This window comes from Carassius gibelio, chromosome B5 (genome assembly GCF_023724105.1).
Source record: "Carassius gibelio isolate Cgi1373 ecotype wild population from Czech Republic chromosome B5, carGib1.2-hapl.c, whole genome shotgun sequence".
In the NCBI taxonomy this organism is placed as follows: domain Eukaryota; kingdom Metazoa; phylum Chordata; class Actinopteri; order Cypriniformes; family Cyprinidae; genus Carassius; species Carassius gibelio.
Genome location: NC_068400.1, coordinates 32,731,425 through 32,749,687, shown reverse-complemented (window position 1 = coordinate 32,749,687; position 18,263 = coordinate 32,731,425). Strand labels below are relative to the sequence as shown.

At 37.4% G+C, this 18,263-nt stretch overlaps 2 protein-coding genes across 9 annotated transcripts in view; both read right to left on the bottom strand.

The window, feature by feature from the left end:
* Positions 1–312: 312 nt before the first annotated feature.
* LOC127957200 (transmembrane protein 174-like) lies at positions 313–2,556 on the bottom strand. Its single transcript, XM_052555630.1, has 2 exons — positions 1,656–2,556; positions 313–894 (listed from the first exon to the last, which is right to left on the bottom strand). Exons 1-2 carry the CDS (start codon positions 2,459–2,461, stop codon positions 774–776), a joined length of 927 nt encoding a protein of 308 aa, XP_052411590.1. The 5' UTR covers positions 2,462–2,556; the 3' UTR covers positions 313–773.
* Positions 2,557–8,686: 6,130 nt separating this feature from the next.
* The window catches only part of LOC127957750 (F-BAR domain only protein 2), a 37,213-nt gene continuing 27,636 nt past the window's right edge, over positions 8,687–18,263 (bottom strand). For 3 of the 8 annotated variants that reach the window (XM_052556397.1, XM_052556400.1, XM_052556398.1), the window contains 11 exons: positions 17,038–17,544; positions 15,962–16,074; positions 15,722–15,851; positions 15,350–15,409; positions 14,857–14,968; positions 14,529–14,684; positions 13,301–13,433; positions 12,912–13,111; positions 12,173–12,237; positions 11,809–11,973; positions 8,687–11,626 (listed from right to left, as the gene is read on the bottom strand). In XM_052556397.1, the coding sequence (XP_052412357.1) occupies positions 11,604–11,626; positions 11,809–11,973; positions 12,173–12,237; positions 12,912–13,111; positions 13,301–13,433; positions 14,529–14,684; positions 14,857–14,968; positions 15,350–15,409; positions 15,722–15,851; positions 15,962–16,074; positions 17,038–17,544 (1,664 nt within the window). In that variant the 3' untranslated portion in view covers positions 8,687–11,603. The remainder of the gene's footprint in view (positions 11,627–11,808; positions 11,974–12,172; positions 12,238–12,911; positions 13,112–13,300; positions 13,434–14,528; positions 14,685–14,856; positions 14,969–15,349; positions 15,410–15,721; positions 15,852–15,961; positions 16,075–17,037; positions 17,545–18,263) is intronic. The other 5 variants (XM_052556403.1, XM_052556401.1, XM_052556404.1 and 2 more) reach the window with 3 other exon arrangements.

The window sequence follows — 18,263 nt, the reverse complement described above, 5'->3', positions numbered from 1 at the left end:
CTCTTTTGGATCACGCTGATTGAACATTAATTTTAATGGCTTAATTGTTGTGTTAATTTAGAATAATAAAATCGATATACTAAAGTATTTTGTTAAGTTTAGATAGGATACTAAGATTTTATATTTTAAATCGCTAAAAAGATAGACCGATAAAACTGTAAAAACAAATCTACAGTCTCACATTTCCTAAAACGACAGACATGAGATATTTCTTTTAAAGGTTCTACAAAAAAGACGCATAGAATACATCTCAAAGTACTCGTCAAACTGAAACACCTTCTACAGACTTTACTTGCTATGCTGCTGTTGCACCACAACGTCATTACATTTTTTATTTGTCATACTTTCAGTTATTAAAATGAACACGCATAAAATACACCTTCCTTCCCCAGTGTTGGTGAATTAGGAGTTTTGTCGTACTTCCTCACTATTTCTGCCCCCATGTGGCCCTCACTGGACGCTCACGTGTGCCATGAACTTCTCAGGAGCCCAAGAGGACACGAGAGCACGAGGACAGCCGCTCGCATTATTTGTAACGTGTAAAAGAATCTTTAAACATCGAAACTAAACGAAATCGTACTAGCCTGTATTTTCAACATGTGGAAACTTATTTAATATTCTCCCAGGCTCATGAACAAAATGTCTTGTAGATTTCAATTATGAACACTTAAATAATATTCTCTGAGTCTCATTTTAATTGAGCAAAATTACGCAACACAAATACGCTAATGGATACCTTAAGTTAACAAATGAAATGTATTTAAAAAAAGTTCTTAATAAAATGTATTTAATTGTTCAGGGGTGTAGATGTCCTCGTAAGCAGGTGGAGAAGAGGCGCTGTCTGCTGTACTCTCTTTCTCCTCTTCTTCTTCGTCTTCTGAGACACCGCGATTCCTGCAACAAACCCCGCAAAGGTATCATTAATCCACTTTGGTCAGCCTTCGGCGCAAATAATAACTGTAAAAAGGTGCCTGACTGACAACTAGGAGAATTTTGGGCAGATCGGTTAGTGTTGAAACATATTTCTTTGTTTATTGTCTGTAACTGTGTTTTTCGAGTCTTAAACTTTGATAAAATATTCACATATTTATCCGCTTCAAATAAAAGCAGTTTAGAAACCTACAATTGATCCTTTATTAACAAAGCATGTGAAGTTATACAATCTTGCCTCAAAAACAGGCGTCTGATCTTAAATCGTTGTTATTTTGACACAGTTTGAGGACCTCCAGCGTTACCTCATGCAGGCGGGCGCTGCTCATAATTAGTTAAACACTCCCTGGTCTGCTCTATGAACATTTAAATCTAAATTCAAATATTGGCTCGAACAATATTTAGTTACGTTTGAATTGTTCCAATGAATGATTCAATAATACTTTACGAGTTTATGCACTGCACATAAGATTTCATTGAGGTTTATGCCTATTTAAAAATAGAAGTTACAGCTCAAAACTGATTTACCTTATCAGTTACAGTAATTATGTTTTCTTAGCAATATTATCTTTAATAAACCCATCATTTATGATACTTAAAACCATAAAGAGATCAGTTTTTATTTTTATCAGCTCGATCTGTTATTAATGCTGTTTCTAGACTCCTTGTGTTCGTGGTGTCTAAATCAATCGATTGCACACTGTCATCAGAATTATAATCATTACCTGTTTTCCCTTTGCTCTGCTGTAGCGCTGTCATGTTCCCCAGAATTAAATCCAGGGTTTTCCATTGGATACATGCTGTAATACTGTGGCGGTGTGTTCACTGTGACTGCTAATGGCTGGGGGTTTGAATGCAAACCATTAACAGGACTCAGACTTTGGTCTGGTACTACAGAGGTGTACGGTGGTGGGATGTACTGGACCACCGTGGCCCTGTGGAAGGTAATGGGCTGATTGAATCTAGTGAAGATGAACGATGGTCCTGAAAGTGGCGGCAGAGGGTCTGTTTCAGGTGTCAACTCTCCATCATTCTGCTTGCAGCTCAGGCAGAGCAGCATTTGGAACTTGCAGATGCTTATCAGCACAAATGTACCTCCTACTGACAGCAGAATTGGCCCCAGAAGCTGTGTCCACTCGTAGCTGTGACTGAAATTGTAATTTGTCCACCCCATAGCCGTGAATGCCATGCCAACCAGGCCCAAGAAGATTCCCGAGAACAGGAGCGTGGCACCAGCTTTGTCCCCATCTGACACCGGAGCGTTTGAAGAGCTTGGTGCTTGGCCGGGCATCAAAGTGACGACATTCACAGGGACATCACTGGGACTCTGGTTGCTGTTTGTGATGGTACTACAAACACCAGCAGGTACTGCATCACTTGGCTCGGCAAGAGGATTTGTCCCTTGATTCCTACTTTCTGTTGTGCTCTTCCAAAAATCTAGAATGCCGTAATGTCTCATCTGGCCAGAACTGCACTGTTTTTGTATAGAGGCTTTAGGATTTAGACACTTGTCTGACGAAGGTCCACTCATCTATGCATGACAGATCTTTTATTGTGTATCTATTTTGGACATTGGCTCAGAAACTTAGTTAACAGGTAACAGATCATTGCTCTTATGCTCTTGAACACTCAGTCATCATGTTGGTGCGAGCACTGAAATGTGAAATCTGTTGCATGGTAAAGTACATGCAGGAAACTGGCAGGTCCAAAGACTAAACCTAAAATCACTCTTTTTGTTTGGACCGAATATTACAATTTTATTACCAAAATAACTGCCTTTTTCAATAGAATGAATAGATCACTAAAACAAGGATCTGTAGTAAAAAGAAATAATAAAAATAAAAACAATATAGAAGGAAGAGTTCACTCAAAAATGAAAACTGTCGTAAAAATGTAATTCTGAAGAATATCTCAGCTGTTGTCCATACAGTCAGAGGGACTTCAAAACAACATTCTTCAACTGAAAAAAAGGACATTTTTCAAAATCGGTTCCTTTATGTTGGACAGAAGAAAGTAAATGATCACAGAATTTTCACTTTCAGTTGAACTATCCTATTAATGTATCACCGAAATCAAAAGAGCAAAGTCTAGAGAATATTTATACCGGTATGCACTATGAAAGTTTCATCATCATTTCTGCACACAACCTAAACCTTTTCTTGCACAAGGGGAACCATGTTTGTAAAATTGCAATATAATGTCCTTAAATATGCCAAAACAGAGAGAGAAACCGAGATAAAAAGTTTCCGACAATATCAAAACAATTCTGCATCACTTTAACTTTTCAAAGTCCTCTCTGGAGTCCAAACGGATTTGATTAGCAAAACAATGTTTCACCCAGAGCACTGCATAACCTAGCAAATTGCAACTATTGTCCAGTTCACCAAAAACACTGTCATTTAACTTTGATGACACTTATCTCACAGTAACATTTTACTGTGGTACTAAGCTAATTATATATCCACCACTCTCAATGTCCAATAACAACAGACAGAGTCATGAAATGTGTTTGTCATTGTTTAACACATATGCAAAATGCATATGCCATGTTTTATTGCACACCGTGTCATGTTTTTCACAGTCCATTGTTTACCTGTTGTTGTGGAGCAGTATATGGAGCTTGCAAGTAATTGTTGCCCAGAATTATTTTGTAAACTGGAACTGGACACTGGAGAGAACAGTATGATTTAAATCACAGTAGATGTTGGAAAAAAATATGATTTTTTTATATGATTGCGAGTACCGTGCTAAATTCCTCCATCTCTTCTTGAGGGTCAAGCAGTATGTCAGAACCTTCTCGTGCTAAAAACTTTGTTTTAATTCTTTTCCCAAAAACTCGAGGAGACACCTGAGAGACATTTAGAAAGAGAATAGATTCCAGCACAAGAATGTTTAAAATCGGCCCAGATTTTGGGCCTGACACACTCTTTCAATTACGCCGAGTCCAAATATTTATAAGGAGAACATTTCCTCTTTCTCTCTCTCTCTCTCTCTCTCTTTGTGATCATGGCATATAGTATGCATGTGAATAACAAATGTGTGTGCTGGTATGTGTGTGTGCAGGATAGTTCTGGTTAAATGATATCTGCTCAGATATGGTCAGTGTGAAAGCTTTGGACAAGTCTTTGTTTGAATCACCCCCTATTGATTCTCTCTAGCCGCTAGTCAGTTGAATTCGATGGTATGACAAAACAACAGTACAGAATTTCTTCATATGACCCTGCACTGGATTAAATATTAGTGAAGACTACATGGTCTCAGTATTGTATTAACAAATCTTAAATCTTATTAACAAAGCATTAACTTATTGCTTCATTCGTCTCTAAATGATCAGCCAGCAAATTAAATCTTTTATTATTTGCAACTGTAGTTCACTCTTGATTCCTCTCTTGTCCTAATTTACCTCATCTCCCCTCTTCCTTCCAGCACAATATCCAGACTGCACACTATTGCATGAGTATCCACGTCCTCCAATGGGAAAAGCCCGACTGCAATCACAAAAGGGGCCTTAATGGGTTTCCATTGCACACTCTCTCTATTCCTCTCTCTCCCAGACTTTGACCACCCACTTCATTTCAGTGAGGCAGCACGTTGCTTCATGACATAGACACGTACATCCTCCACAACCAATCAGCCGAGAGCTACTGCACCCATCTGTTTTCACCAGCCATATTTTGTTCTGCGCGTCTACATTGCTTCATTTATAACACCTGTTTTCTATTTTAATTATAACATTTCATTTAATCCTGTGATGACACACCTGAAATTTTTAGCCGCCAAAAATCATTCAGACATTCTGATTTGGTTCGCAAGAAAAACATATATATATCACTGACCCTAAACTTTTATACAGTAGTGTATATTTGAAACAACTGGTGAAAACATAAATGTCCTTAGAATGTCTGAGTTTCAGATTAAAAGAATTTGACATCAAATCTTATCCACACATCAACTTTATGTAAATTATTTTACAATTTTACCTAAATGTATTCTTTAATCTGCCAGCTCACTCTAAGATAAAAAAAAGTTAATTACAATGTACTTAAACACACATGAAGCATGAAGCAGCATTACAGTAATATTAACACTGAAGTCCTCTAAAGTGATTTCTCTACAGTCGAGATGCAAAATGGCACCGGTTGCATTTGTATGAAAAAGTATTTCAGATTCAGTCTGACACAAAGTTGCTATGAACAACACTAAATATTAGGAAAGATCATCCAACTGAATGCTGAATTTGACCAGTTGGAAGTATGAAGTATTCAAGAGTGTCATGCAACAGCTCACACTAACAGACTTGCACAAATTACTTCATCGTTATGTGATTAGATATGATTATCTGCAATACAGGACACAAAGCCTTGACATTTTTGGTGTGATCTGGTGCAGGCAATATTACCTCATCTTTGGCTGGCTGATAGTATAGACACTGTTGGGCAGCTCCATGGGAGTTAAGATGTCACCATCCTCCATCATGGCCCCCGACCTTGTGACAAATTGCCCATGACGTGGCTTTGCTCGCCAGGCACGAAAGCCTGTTCTCTCTCGCATCTCTCATTCCCTTCAACCTGTCCTCCCATTGTTCCATCCTTCCACTGCTCTGAGCTCTCATCTACAGTTTCTCTTTGGCTTAGTATGGAGGAACAGTTTTACGTGCCTTTTCACCAATCTGCTTTCAACCCAGAGAGCAGAGAGGCATAGACAGGGTAGGAGGGAGAAAGACACAAGGAGAGAAACAAATGCCGCCGCTGAGTAACTGAGAGGAACCAATCACAATAATCAAAATAAAATCCAGGCAGATGATGGACTTTTTTTTTTATCTGCAAGCCTGTAAACAAAAGCAGTAAAATTTTGTATCTGAACACTCTGCCTTGTGACATGATTCTGGCTATTTTATTGGCCTTTCAAATTGTGTGCACCACTTCAAACATCCTCACAAGTCTCTTGTCTGTACACTTTATTTATGAAGACATTAAATCTATCCAACCCACACTAGCTTGGAAAAGTAACAGAATGGAACATCAACCTCAAACAAACTGTTCATGTATTTTAAAAAAATTGATGCCAGTCACCTTGTCAAATCCAGTTTTTTCATCCTTAAAAGCACTCTCTGTATTAATCTGGAGTTTGTTTCCAATTCAATGAATTTATAATCCTGAAAGGAAACCAGCATATCATAAATGTGATAAGACTGAGAAGATGCTTTCCATTTTTGTGTGCAATAATATGCATCAAACATTGAAACATGCACGTTTATTTAGCTTTATTTTTAGATGATCTAAATTGGTTTCCACATTCCCATTCCATAGACTAACCAGAAAATGTGCAATTTTTACAAAGAGATAATGGAGATTTTGTCAGAGTTGAGATTGCGCAACAGAGAGTCCAGCAGAGTAAGTGTATTGTGATTGCAGCATTACCTCACTTTTGGGGACAATACTGTACCCCAACTATACCCAAGCAAACACACACACACAAACCATGTCCAGATTCATCTCCACGAGTCAACAGGGCCTAGAATTAGTGAAAGCATTATGAGATGCAGAGATCTCACTGGGCAGACGACATGGTCCTAAAACAAGGTTTCTATTAAAACATCTTTCAACATATGGATTCTAGAGGGTGAAATATGAGTGTCAGGAGAATCTGAAGGATTTCAGATGGTTTGAAGCGAGCTCCTCATGCACTGTTGTTTTGGGAGACCGACCAAAGGCTGAAGCGAGGGAGGAGCCGGCAGATGTGGACGCAGATCAAGAATGATATAAGGTGTGGTTAGGAGAGGAGGAAGAGGGAAAGAGATGATACAGTAGGATAGATGTTTTCAGAACGGAGTAGAGGAGAAAATAAACAGAATACAGTCAGTAGATGGGCGCGGGTGGAAACGTGGAAAGTTAGAGAGAAAGAGAAGCCAAAGGATTAAAGAGGAGTAAATGAGGGGAATAGTGTGAGATGGAGGAGAAAAGTAAACACATTTTTAAGTTATGAAGGTCCAGCTAGTGTGTTTGCTCAGATGGTTTTGCTCATACTGAAGAGGGGGGCGCTGGATCAAAAGGCCATGTCATTCTGTAATGGAGCATAAACGTAAGTGATGCTGCTCCTGCTCTCTCCTTCTTTAATAACTCAACTCTATTACCCCACAGAGTCTATGCGAAAACATCGGCTGTGACAACATCCAAAGAACATTTGAAATCAGTTAGCGAAGAGACGAAAGACCCTCTAATCTTTTAACATTCTAGAGCATGATATCTTCACTTTTGGATCACTTTGACACTGAAGTTCAAATCCACCGAAGTTTATCTACTCTCCTGTCTGATTTGTTTGTCAGACAAAATGACAGATTCTACGTTACGATTGGTCAGATCACCTGTCAATCAAACTCCCTGCTAAGGATCCTCTAACTAGACCCCTATAAAAAGAACTGTTGTTCTGAATAGAACGTCATTAAATCATCACTTTTCAATTAATGTATAAAAACTACTTTAATGAGTGTATAGCTTTTTTTTTTTTAACCAAAATCCAAGTCTGATAACCTTCCGGTAAGTAAGGAAAACATTAAGGGTCCAAAACTTCCACAATTATATATCTATTTATTTTCAATTAAGTAAGGCCTAGGCCTACATTATCAGGACACCTCAAGTGCACTTCATCTTTATGGCGTTTTCAGTGTGAGAACAATAGGCCCACTTAATGCTACAAATGGCATAAAACAGAGCCTAAGTATGCAAATTGGGATGCATCTTTGATTGGTTCCTGAATAAACAAGTGCTATTCTGTTAACTGAATGTTTCCATGACTCACTCATAAAGACTTTTGCCAACTAGTGGCGTAACGATGTTGCCTGTAGAAGTGGTCCCTGAAAAAAAGTGGTCTTGAACAAAGAATGTGATACAAACACTGAAGATATCAAAGGACTGAAAATAACTGTATGAACGGGTCTAAACCATATACTCAATTCAGATCAGCATAGTGTAATCAGGATTTAAGCAGGTCTGATGTAGATCAAACTGTGAAGCGCAGAGGCTTTTTTTTGTGGAAAGGGTTCATGAAGGGGTCTACAACCCTGACACATATGTAAACACATAAAAGACACACACATTAGGTGCGCAAGTAAGCCGGATGGCTAGCACATGTGGGTAAGTTTTATTTCACTTTGCAAGGAGCAGTGGAAGTGCAGCAGATGTGTTCAGAAGCATGACTGTGTAAACATCTGAATGTTGAATTGCTTTATCGTTAAATCTATCCATACTTTCCCCAAGTAGAAATCAACCATCAAGTGCATGAAAAATGCTTAAATACATGGAAACAATACTGAATAGCTGAAGCACAGTCCAAAATTACAGTGTTACGTTTACGAATCAGAACCTGATCTGTGTCTGTAGCACAGAGTAGAATATTTACCTGCTCTGTATGATAAATTGAACGTTTATTTAGTATTAACCAATCATATACTGTATATATATATATATATATATATATATATATATATATATATATATATATATATATATATATATACATATATACATATATACACACACACATAACAAGGTCTTCCAGAGGTCAGTGTGTAAATATACTGGTGAAATTAGTGAAGAAAATAAAACATCAGCTATTCTCTCAAATGAAATGAATGCCAAAAGCTGCTCATTTTCTTCACAGTTATATTACTGATGGGATATTGAGCTGTTTTTTGATTAAGGAAACAGCTTAATTTCTAAAAAGCTCTATGCAAACAAAGAAGACGGACAAGTTAGGATTCTGTAGTATTTCTTATATTTGTATAGATTTATATATTACACATTTATTACTGACACAGAACATCATAAAGCAGAGAAACATGGCAGAAATATTTATACAAATTGACATTAGGTGGGTAAAAAAAAAAAAATATTGTTTTACCATGCCACTGAATGTGGACATGAAAAGAATGAAAGAAAAGAAGAAACTTTTTAAATGCTGCAAAATGCCTTTGAATATTGACGTGGCTGTGGAGGCAGCAAGAACCAGCTCGCTAACTACACAACTAGTTCATATTCACGTAAAGAAGCCAATATTGTATTGTATTGGGATGCTACACTGACCAGGATGTTCACTAGTTGATTTCTGCCTCTGTATTGACACCAACACCACATTTTATAGTGAATACAAGTGAATTAAGACAGTACATAAAGACAGTGATGATCTTGAATATAAAACTTTATGCTGTTACTTCACAAAACTGTTAGCCTGCTACCGAAGAGACAAAAAAAAGTTCCTGGTGAAAACAAGACGTAATTCGAAAGAACGTCATTGTTTTCAGATTCATCCTTCATTGGTGGCGTTTAGTGTTTATTAGTGTTTTTCATTTTAAGGTACAGATGGTGTTGGCTATCGCTGAGATTGGGGTAGCCCTTGGAGATGTGGTCCTCTTAAGAGGACAAGGCAAATAGCCCTTGTATGGGGGACAGAGCCCCTTAAAGCACTGTAAATGCTCTGCACTGGGTTCCAGCTAAAAAAAAAAAAAAAAAACTTCCACTGGCTCATTGCATCATTGTGCTTTTTGATTGGTATTTGGCAAACTTGCTCAAAGCAAAAAAGATAATTCAAGGCATAATTTTAAGAAACTAATGTGTTCAGATTATTATTAACATTAAACACTCAAAAACAGACGTGACGGCACATTTGGTGAAAACATATACACACAGTAACCCTTAAAAATACATTAATCTAATCAAACTGGTAGTCCGTTGTTAATCAACTACACTAAAAAGTGTGCATGCTTGTAATTCATCTGGATATGCTAATATTCAGAATATTTTGGTCTGTTTATCAACAAGGATCTCCTCAAATGGTCAGGTGGGTGTTTAAAAACTCTCTGTGGTTATTTTGGTATTATTTCTGCACACATCTATAAGGCATTACAGAAAACACCTGGATGACATCTAAAATGGGAACAGCACGTTCCTTTGCAGTGAACTGTTTAGGTAAAGCACTCTAAAGGGGTTTGAAGGACAAAGGCTAATGTTTAGGCAGTGTTTTCCCTTCAGTGTCCCATCAGGAAGCATAAAGAACTGAACTGGCACTTCAAAAATTTAGGAAGAGGAAAGGTCATAATATAAAAAAGGGGAAAACATGGATCTTTTAGACTTAAACATGCAAATTGTCCTGTATAATTATTTCAAGTAACAAAAAAAGAGGCACTGAAGTTAGTGATAAGTTGTCTTTTGCTGTTAAGCAAGACACACAATGAACCAGTAAGGTTCTCTTGACAAAGTGAAAATGGCACTAAACTTTAAAAGGAACACTCCACTTTTTCTGGAAATATGCTAATTATCCAACTCCCCTAGAGTTAAACAGTTGAGTTTTACTATTTTCAAATCCATTCAGCCGATCTCTGGGTCTGGCGGTAGCACTTTAAGCTTAGCTTAGCATAGATCATTGAATCTGATTAGACCGTTAGCATCTCGCTCAAAAATGACAAAAGAGTTTCTATATTTTACCTTCTGTAGTTACATCGTGTACTAAGACCGATGGAAAATGAAAAGTTTTGATTTTCTAGGCCAATATGGTTAGGAATTATACTCTCATTCCCGCATTGCGTAATATCACTGCACCTGCTGCACCAATGGTATGGCAGCAAAGTTCCTTGATTATTACGCCGGAATGAGAATATAGTTTTTAGCCATATCACCCTAGAAAATCTCATTTTTTCATTTTCCCTCAGTCTTGGTACACAATGTCACTACAGAAGGGTCGAGTTTTAAATAGGAGCGAGATGCTAACCGTCTAATCAAATTCAATGATTTATGCTAAGCTAAGCTAAAAGTGGTACCGCCAGACCCAGAGATCGGCTGAATGGATTCAAAAATGGTAAAACTAGGGGAATGTAAAAAATGGAGTGTTCCTTTAAAAACAATCCATGAATGCAATTTTGAAAGCTTATATCTTCATTGCACATTTATAAGGAAAAATACAACTGAAAGACACAAATTAATCTGAAAACAACAAAAAAAAATTTTGAAGGGGGGGGGGGGGGGGTTAAATCGGAAAAGACCACAGACGAGAAGTAAGGCTTTCTTGAGAATGAAATGATCTGCTGCTGAGGCTTTTCTCGTCTCTCCTTTTTTCCCAACCTTTTGTTCTCTTCATTGTCATTGTGACTGACATTAGGGTGAATACAAGAGGAGAAATGAATGCTCAACAAATATCCAGAAAGATTGTTAGTGCAGTTTTTTTTTGCCAAGATATGTTGTATTATACACATAATTCATATTACAAATTGTTAACTATACATATCAAAATAACAAACACTACCGTTCTGACTTTATAAAAGTCTGAATTGATCGAAAAGTATCAAAGATTAATGATTTCATTCGCCAATATCCTGCCATTCCTAATTTTTTGTTTTCTTTTTTTTATTTTTCTTTGTACACAGTGTTTGATGTTCAGTGCTACGTTAATATAGTATAAAAATCTTGAACCTCCAGAAGGTGCTCCACTGGAACTGGATCGTTCAGAGCGTGGAGAGGAAACAGAAGCATGAGAGGCCTTCACCCAGACAGCACTCTTTTTCCATCCCCCCTAACGATCCTCCATAAATATCATTGCGAACCAGTGACAGAATTAATGAATGAACAGAAATCAACCTCCAGATTTTCCCTGCATTTGAGAGCGGACAGGCCTCTGCTCAGATCTCAGCAGTCAGCCATATAGCGGCCTGTGAATATACACAAACACACATCTCTGGTCAACTCATTTCAATGACGAAACTACATGCTTTTGCATATGTTGAGAATGTGTTGACATATGAACTGTTATAATAACACCATGATCTCGAATCATAACATCTTCTAGTGATGGGGTAAATGTTGCTTTGGGGAAGTCTAAAGTCCGTCTTACCAGTGGCAAATCTCTTCTTGTTGAGGGAGAGACGGTAACCAGAGCCGACCAGTTCCATATCTACACCAGACAGAGTGCTGCCTTCACTGAAGAACTGAACAGCCAGGGTGGCAGGGATGGAGGGACCATCAGACAGCTCAAACTTTGCTCTCAAAGAACCAGAGCCTGACACATACAAACATAGTCAACACCCAAATACTCACTGCCAGATGATCTTTTAATCGCTATAACACAATGTAGAAAATGCACTGTGGTGTCTGCTATCTGAATTTTTTTTTTTTGACCTTTTTGCATTGATATTTTAATTGGTCTATAAAATTCCTACGGGAAATGAGAAACAATACATATATATATTTGTTCTTACCTTCATTTTCAGACTTTTCAGAGATATCACTCAATTTCCATAGTGACTTACTCTGTTCTGCGTTCCTAATTAAAACAGTAACAATCACATTGTTAAAGTGACTCTATGATTATGCATACATCGCTGTGTATTTAACAGTTTGGTGTAGGTAAGATTTTTTTCTTTTTTGAAAGAAATTATTGCTTTTATTAAGCAAGGGTGCATTAAATTGGTCAAAATGTTCAGTAAAGACGTTTACATTTATTTCAAATAAATGCAACAAAGAATCCTGAAAAAAAATTGCATCTTGTTTGCCACAAAAATATTAGGCAGCTCAACTCTTTTCAACATTGACAATAATAAGAAATGTTTCTTGAGCATCAAATCAGAATATTAGAATGACTTCTTAAGGATCACGTATCAATGATGACTGGGGTTAAGATACAGAAAATTCAGCTTTGACATCACAGGAATAAATAGCATCTAAAAATATATTAAATAAAAAAACTGTTAAAAATGTTACATATATTCTACAATATAACAGTTTTTACAGATTTTCAAAAATAAAATATTTTTTTTATTATCAGCCTCTTTAGTTTGAACTTCATTATAAAACAAAATCACCAACCCCAAACTTTTAAACGTTAGTGTGTGTTATGTATATAATTTAAATATTACAGTGATTAGGTCTATACAGCAGTTTTTATAACAAGATATATTGTGTGTTTGTATATTTGTGTGGCTAATCCCTCCAACTCACCAGATGGCATTGGGAAGTGACTGCATGTTTGTGACGCCACCATTGACGGGGACTAACACCTGTACATTGGTGAGAGCTGCGGGGGACTGCATGGACTCTGGGTTGTATCGGTAGTCCACTCGCAGGTCGGTAGTACTAGGAGTGCATTTCCAGTACACCACAAGGTTCAGAGGACTTGACTGAATCCCATTGGAACATACCTGAGAAAAGAAGGCCAAAGGATCTTTGCTTACCCACCAAAAATCGGGCAAACTAAATATCAACAGTAAACATGCAAGTATACTAGAACAGCTAGAACTAACATGCTTTACTCGTTTTTTTTTTTTTTTTAAGAATTCATAGGCAAACAGAGAACTGTCCCAAAGATAACTGAATGAAAAACTACAAACCTGGTATTTTAAGATGTCCACGTTGTAATAGGATGCAGTAGGGTTCTGCTCAGAGATCTTCCTGAGGTACGCTGTCAGTGCAGGCATGTTCAGCCAAAAGTCTTTAGTGTTTGTCTCGCTCTGGGTGGAGTCACTGGAGTCACACACACAGAGGAAACACTATTAAGAGCTAAATAATTCACTGCTGCGTGTCATTGTAGCAGCATGGAACAACTAACCCTACTGCAGCAGCTCAACTATTAAATCACAAATCCCTCCTGATTTGATTAGTCATGCCTGGGAGCTGCTGGCACCAACTCACACAACAGCAAAAAGGATGTGGGTGAGCGAGAGCAGCGCGAGTTTAGCCAGAGCACTTGAGCACAGAGCTACGATGTGGAATCATGATGAAAATAAGAAAGCTGTTACAAATATACAAAATCAGTCTCTTATGCCCATCAAGGCTGCATTTATTTGATAAATAACACAGAAAAAACAGTTTTTCTTTTTAGTTGAACAAATGTTTGAAAGCATGCGTTTATTCAAATTTCATTAATCAAAAACAAGAAAATGTGACTATTGATTATTTATTAGTTTAATAACTTATATGTATCATTAATAATTCATACAAATTCATAAATTCTGGTTTGACTTAATTTTTTCTGGATTCTGTACTTGATTTGATAAATGATTTAATTAAAAATATACTATCAAAAATGGTGGTGATGAAAATGCATACAAATGTAACAATTTAATTGATTTTTAATTAATTAAATCGCAAAGGGCTGCACAACAGAGATTTACCAAATTAAAATGAGGGAAAAAATTATATTCCCTAATGTTTATGTAAATTATTATTATTATTATTTTAGAAGTAGGCTACATTATAGTACAATCGTAATTTCTGTCAATTTCTTCAAGTTAAAAAGCAGACTTGTATTTGGACGGGTGGTATTGAAAAGCTTTGAGTATTTGTTTTTGACCATGGTTTTCTCAAATAAAATGATGAAATGATTATTGTTCACTTCCTCAGATAGTGAGACAGCAGGCTCTGTTAAACCTGGCACTATAAGCCACACTGGCACATACTTGAGTGTGTAGTACATGACAACGCCGCTCATTCACAGAGAGACATGAAATTTATTTTCTTTTTTTATAATAATAATAATAATAATAATAATAACAATAATAATAAGAAGAAAATAGTGACCCAAATGGTAGTGTAACACAAGCAGAAACACAAAGTCACCTGTGCAGTAGCTGCTGGTTGGGCATGATTTGCTCTAATCTGCTCGTGTTTGAGAGTTTGAAGCTGAGTACAGCAGGAGACGGAGTAGAGGTGAAAATCTTGATGATGCCGCTGGGGAAGGACATGGTCATGTCTCCTGTGATCTTCACAATACACCTAAAATCAGGATTAAAAAAAATCATTTTACAGATATGATTGTATTACTCTTTGATGTTCCTAGGCATGGAGATCACAATTGTACAACTCTCTATGTCAAATGTATAGAATGTCTATAGAAGTCTGAATGATGTCTGTATGGTCTTTGCAGGGCAGATGATGTGTAACTCACTTGCTGGGATCTGCTCCTTTGAAATATGCATTAACCGATTCTGTGAATGCTACTGCAATGGGCAATGCATCCTGGGAGGCCAGTGTCACTGGACTGGGCCCACGAGAGGTCCCTATCAGAGAAAAGAAAAGAAAAACATTAAAAAAAAGACATTTAAGTATTTTGATTGAGCTCAGACAATTAAAACCTTTGCAGCGACAAACACTGAAAGATCATCAGGTAAAGTTAAAAGACTTCTTTGAGAAATTTCTCCCAAGCATTCTCAGCTACAATACAACACAGCAGCACAATAGTCAGTTTTATGGTTAGGGATCATCCACGTTAGTTTGATGCAAGAAAAACCCAGCGCAGATCAAAGGCTGTGTTACAGAATGGGAACAGGGTGTGGTTTAGCAGACGGGGCAATGCAGTTGGTTGATCAAGGACAGATGATCATTCAGGAGTTTGTTAGTTAGTTAGAACAAAATGTTCTTCTGGGTTCTTTCCACCGTACCTGCAGGAGTCTCACATCTCTTCTCAAACGTGGGCAGTTTCCCCACGAACAAATCGTCCTCTTTATTCAAAATGAAAAGAAAAATAGGCCGATAGCACAGCCCAACAGTGAAGGGTGAGGATGGAGTGATCTGGTAAGCAATATGTTGACCATATAATGAAATAAAATGTGTAGAACATTATTTGTGCACGTTAGATTTTCTTAGATGTGAATCTGAGTGTAAAAAATAAACATAAAATAAAATAAAAATACCACAATACATATGATTTTCATTGTTATTTTATTGTGAAAGCGGATGATGTGAATGCAGATTTTGTGTGGGCAGCTTGTGTTCATCTTAATGTGCATATATGAGTGAAACTGAAGACTCACCGACAGTTGGTGTGTTGCTGGCGCTCAAGGAGGTGTTGGAGCTGAGAGAGGAGGAGCTCTCGGCACGAGCCAGAGGAGCAGCGGGAGGAGGGCTGGAGTTGGTCATCTTGGGAGGGCTGAATGGTCGGCCCTGTAGAAAAAAACAACTAACTGATTAATCATTCACTGCATTCAATTCGGCTTCAGTCTCTATAATATAGCCTGGCTGAGGTGGAATCGGGGAATATCTTCTTTACTCACAGCCTCGTTGATGCCCGTCAGTTTGCCTGCAGGCAGTTTGGGCCGAGATAATGGTCTCGGAGGTGGGACAATGGTTGCTGCGCCCAGGGGAGTGGTTGGCCTGTTTGGAGGTACTGTGCCAAAAAATAAATAAAAGGAGATGATCACAAATGTTACAACCACAAGATGTACAAAAATACGGAAATACGGAAGTAGCACACTCTGAGCTTGATTAAACCCAACAATGCTGAAAAACATTCAGAAGGTTGCTACAATAGGTTTAACATCACACAGTCTTACAAAAACAAGCTAACAGTGAAATCTAAAGTGCTCCTAATGCTCCTAATGCACATGCAAGGGCCAATGTCACATTATAAACAAATTATAAATTATGGACAAACATAAAGTGAATACAGAAAATATATATAAAAAAGTAAATCAAGTAAAGAAATAAAAAGAAACATATGCACCTTTTAAACCATCTTAGTCATACTGTTTTAGAATTAGAAAATGCTGCATATGATATTTCGGAGCAAACTTGCAGACACATTTGCTTTGGCTGGTGGCCACATTTTCCTACTGTAAGCCAGCTAAAAAATTTTTTTTTTATTCAAATTAATAATCAATGTAGAAAATGCAAAAAATAAATAGATTTTCATATTAATTTGAGTACCTTTACTGAGTTAGTTTGTGTACGTGAACCAAAAAAAAAATAAAATACAATATACTATATGAAATAAAACAAATCAAACAAAACTTGGGCCAAACATTTTCTTACTGCATCCAGCTAAACAGTAATTCTGACTATGATGGCTTACAGGTCTGTTACATTTGTATTAATGAAATCAATAATTAATGCAGAAAATGCAAAAATAAAATATACATTTTCACCAATCAATCAAAAAAAAAAATTAAAGTTATAACTGGGAGGGGGTGGCGGGGGCTTTTGACAAATAAATAAAAACCAAATCAGTTGCAATAAATGAAAACAAGTTACATAAAAAATTAGGTTTGTTAAATGCACAGTACATTCTCACTGTCTTGTAGCCATGGGACAGTGTTTGAACATGCTTAAAACTCTCATTCCTCAATATTACCATCCTGCGTGGGTCGAGCTGGTGCTTCCTTTAGAGAGGGGGCACTCTCCTCTCCCCCAAAGCTGCCAAACGTGTCAACAAGCTCTCTGGAGAAAAGCTTGGGCTGGTGAGAAACGGGCACTGACCGAGGCCTTGCTGGTTGATGGGATAGTCCACGACATGGCACAAAGGCATCATTAAAGGCAATCCACTGGCTCTGGGCCCAGGACGAAAGTGCATCTGGACCAGTGACGGGAGCACTGAGAGGGGGCTTATGGGTAGCATAGTCCTTAGGAGCAGCCTGCAGAGCGGGAGGCACACTCATAGCTCGAGCTGGGCCAGGGGCGAGGGGAGCGACAGCCTCATCAGGGAGCTCCCGAGGAGAGGAGAGAACAGGGAACGGCGGAGTGCACGGCTTGGCAAGACCGGCAGGAGGAGGGAGTTTAGAGGGAAGGGGAAAAGCAGGAGCCTCTGTAATCTCAAGACTGACTGCTGAAGGAGACGTGGGCTCCGACTGTAAATCCACTTCTGTTACAGGGGTCATCAGAGAGAAAGAGTAACGCATGGTTGTAAAAAATATACTACATACTGACAGGCATGTTGAAAAGGCTACATGGAGGAAATGAAAAAAAAAAAAATAGGAAAAAGCACAGAAGATCTAAGCTGAAAATGGAATACAGCTCTATATTTCACATAACTACATAAAAAATGTCTTATTTTAAACCAAAACAAAAACGGACCTTTTTAAATGAGGCAGTTTCAAAAGTGAAAATGACCAAACTATATATAAAAAAAGATCAAATTTAAAGTAACTCATAAGTAAACAATTATTTTAAGAAAGTAATAAAAATGAAAATTAAATAAAAAATATAAATGGCATTTTGAAAATAAAGCAATGCTGTAAGTGTGGATCAAAATAATATAAAAAAAAAATGGTCAGAATATTGTAGAATCCTACTGAAATGTGAAGTAAAAACCTATAACAAGACCACCTGGTGATCGAAAGCAAACTACCAGCTAAACTTCATGCACCTCAGTCAGTCGCAACTAATACAAATGCATAAAGTAAAACACAATAACATAAATGAGTTGAAAATACTTCAAATCACATAACATTGTTAAAAGGTCTGGGTCAGTGTGTAAATTCTGTACTCACTCTTATGTCGCTTTAAACCTTTATGATTTTCTTTTTTCCATGAGATCGATTAAATTATGACCTTTTTTCTTTTTTACATTTATTTAAACTT

Coding starts and splice junctions, on each gene's coding strand:
- LOC127957200 (XM_052555630.1), bottom strand. CDS start 2,461: ATGAGTGGACCTTCGTCAGACAAGTGTCTAAATCCTAAAGCCTCTATA. Junction 895..1,655: donor GCAGAGCAAAGGGAAAACAG/GTAATGATTATA, acceptor GGTTTGTTGCAG/GAATCGCGGTGTCTCAGAAG.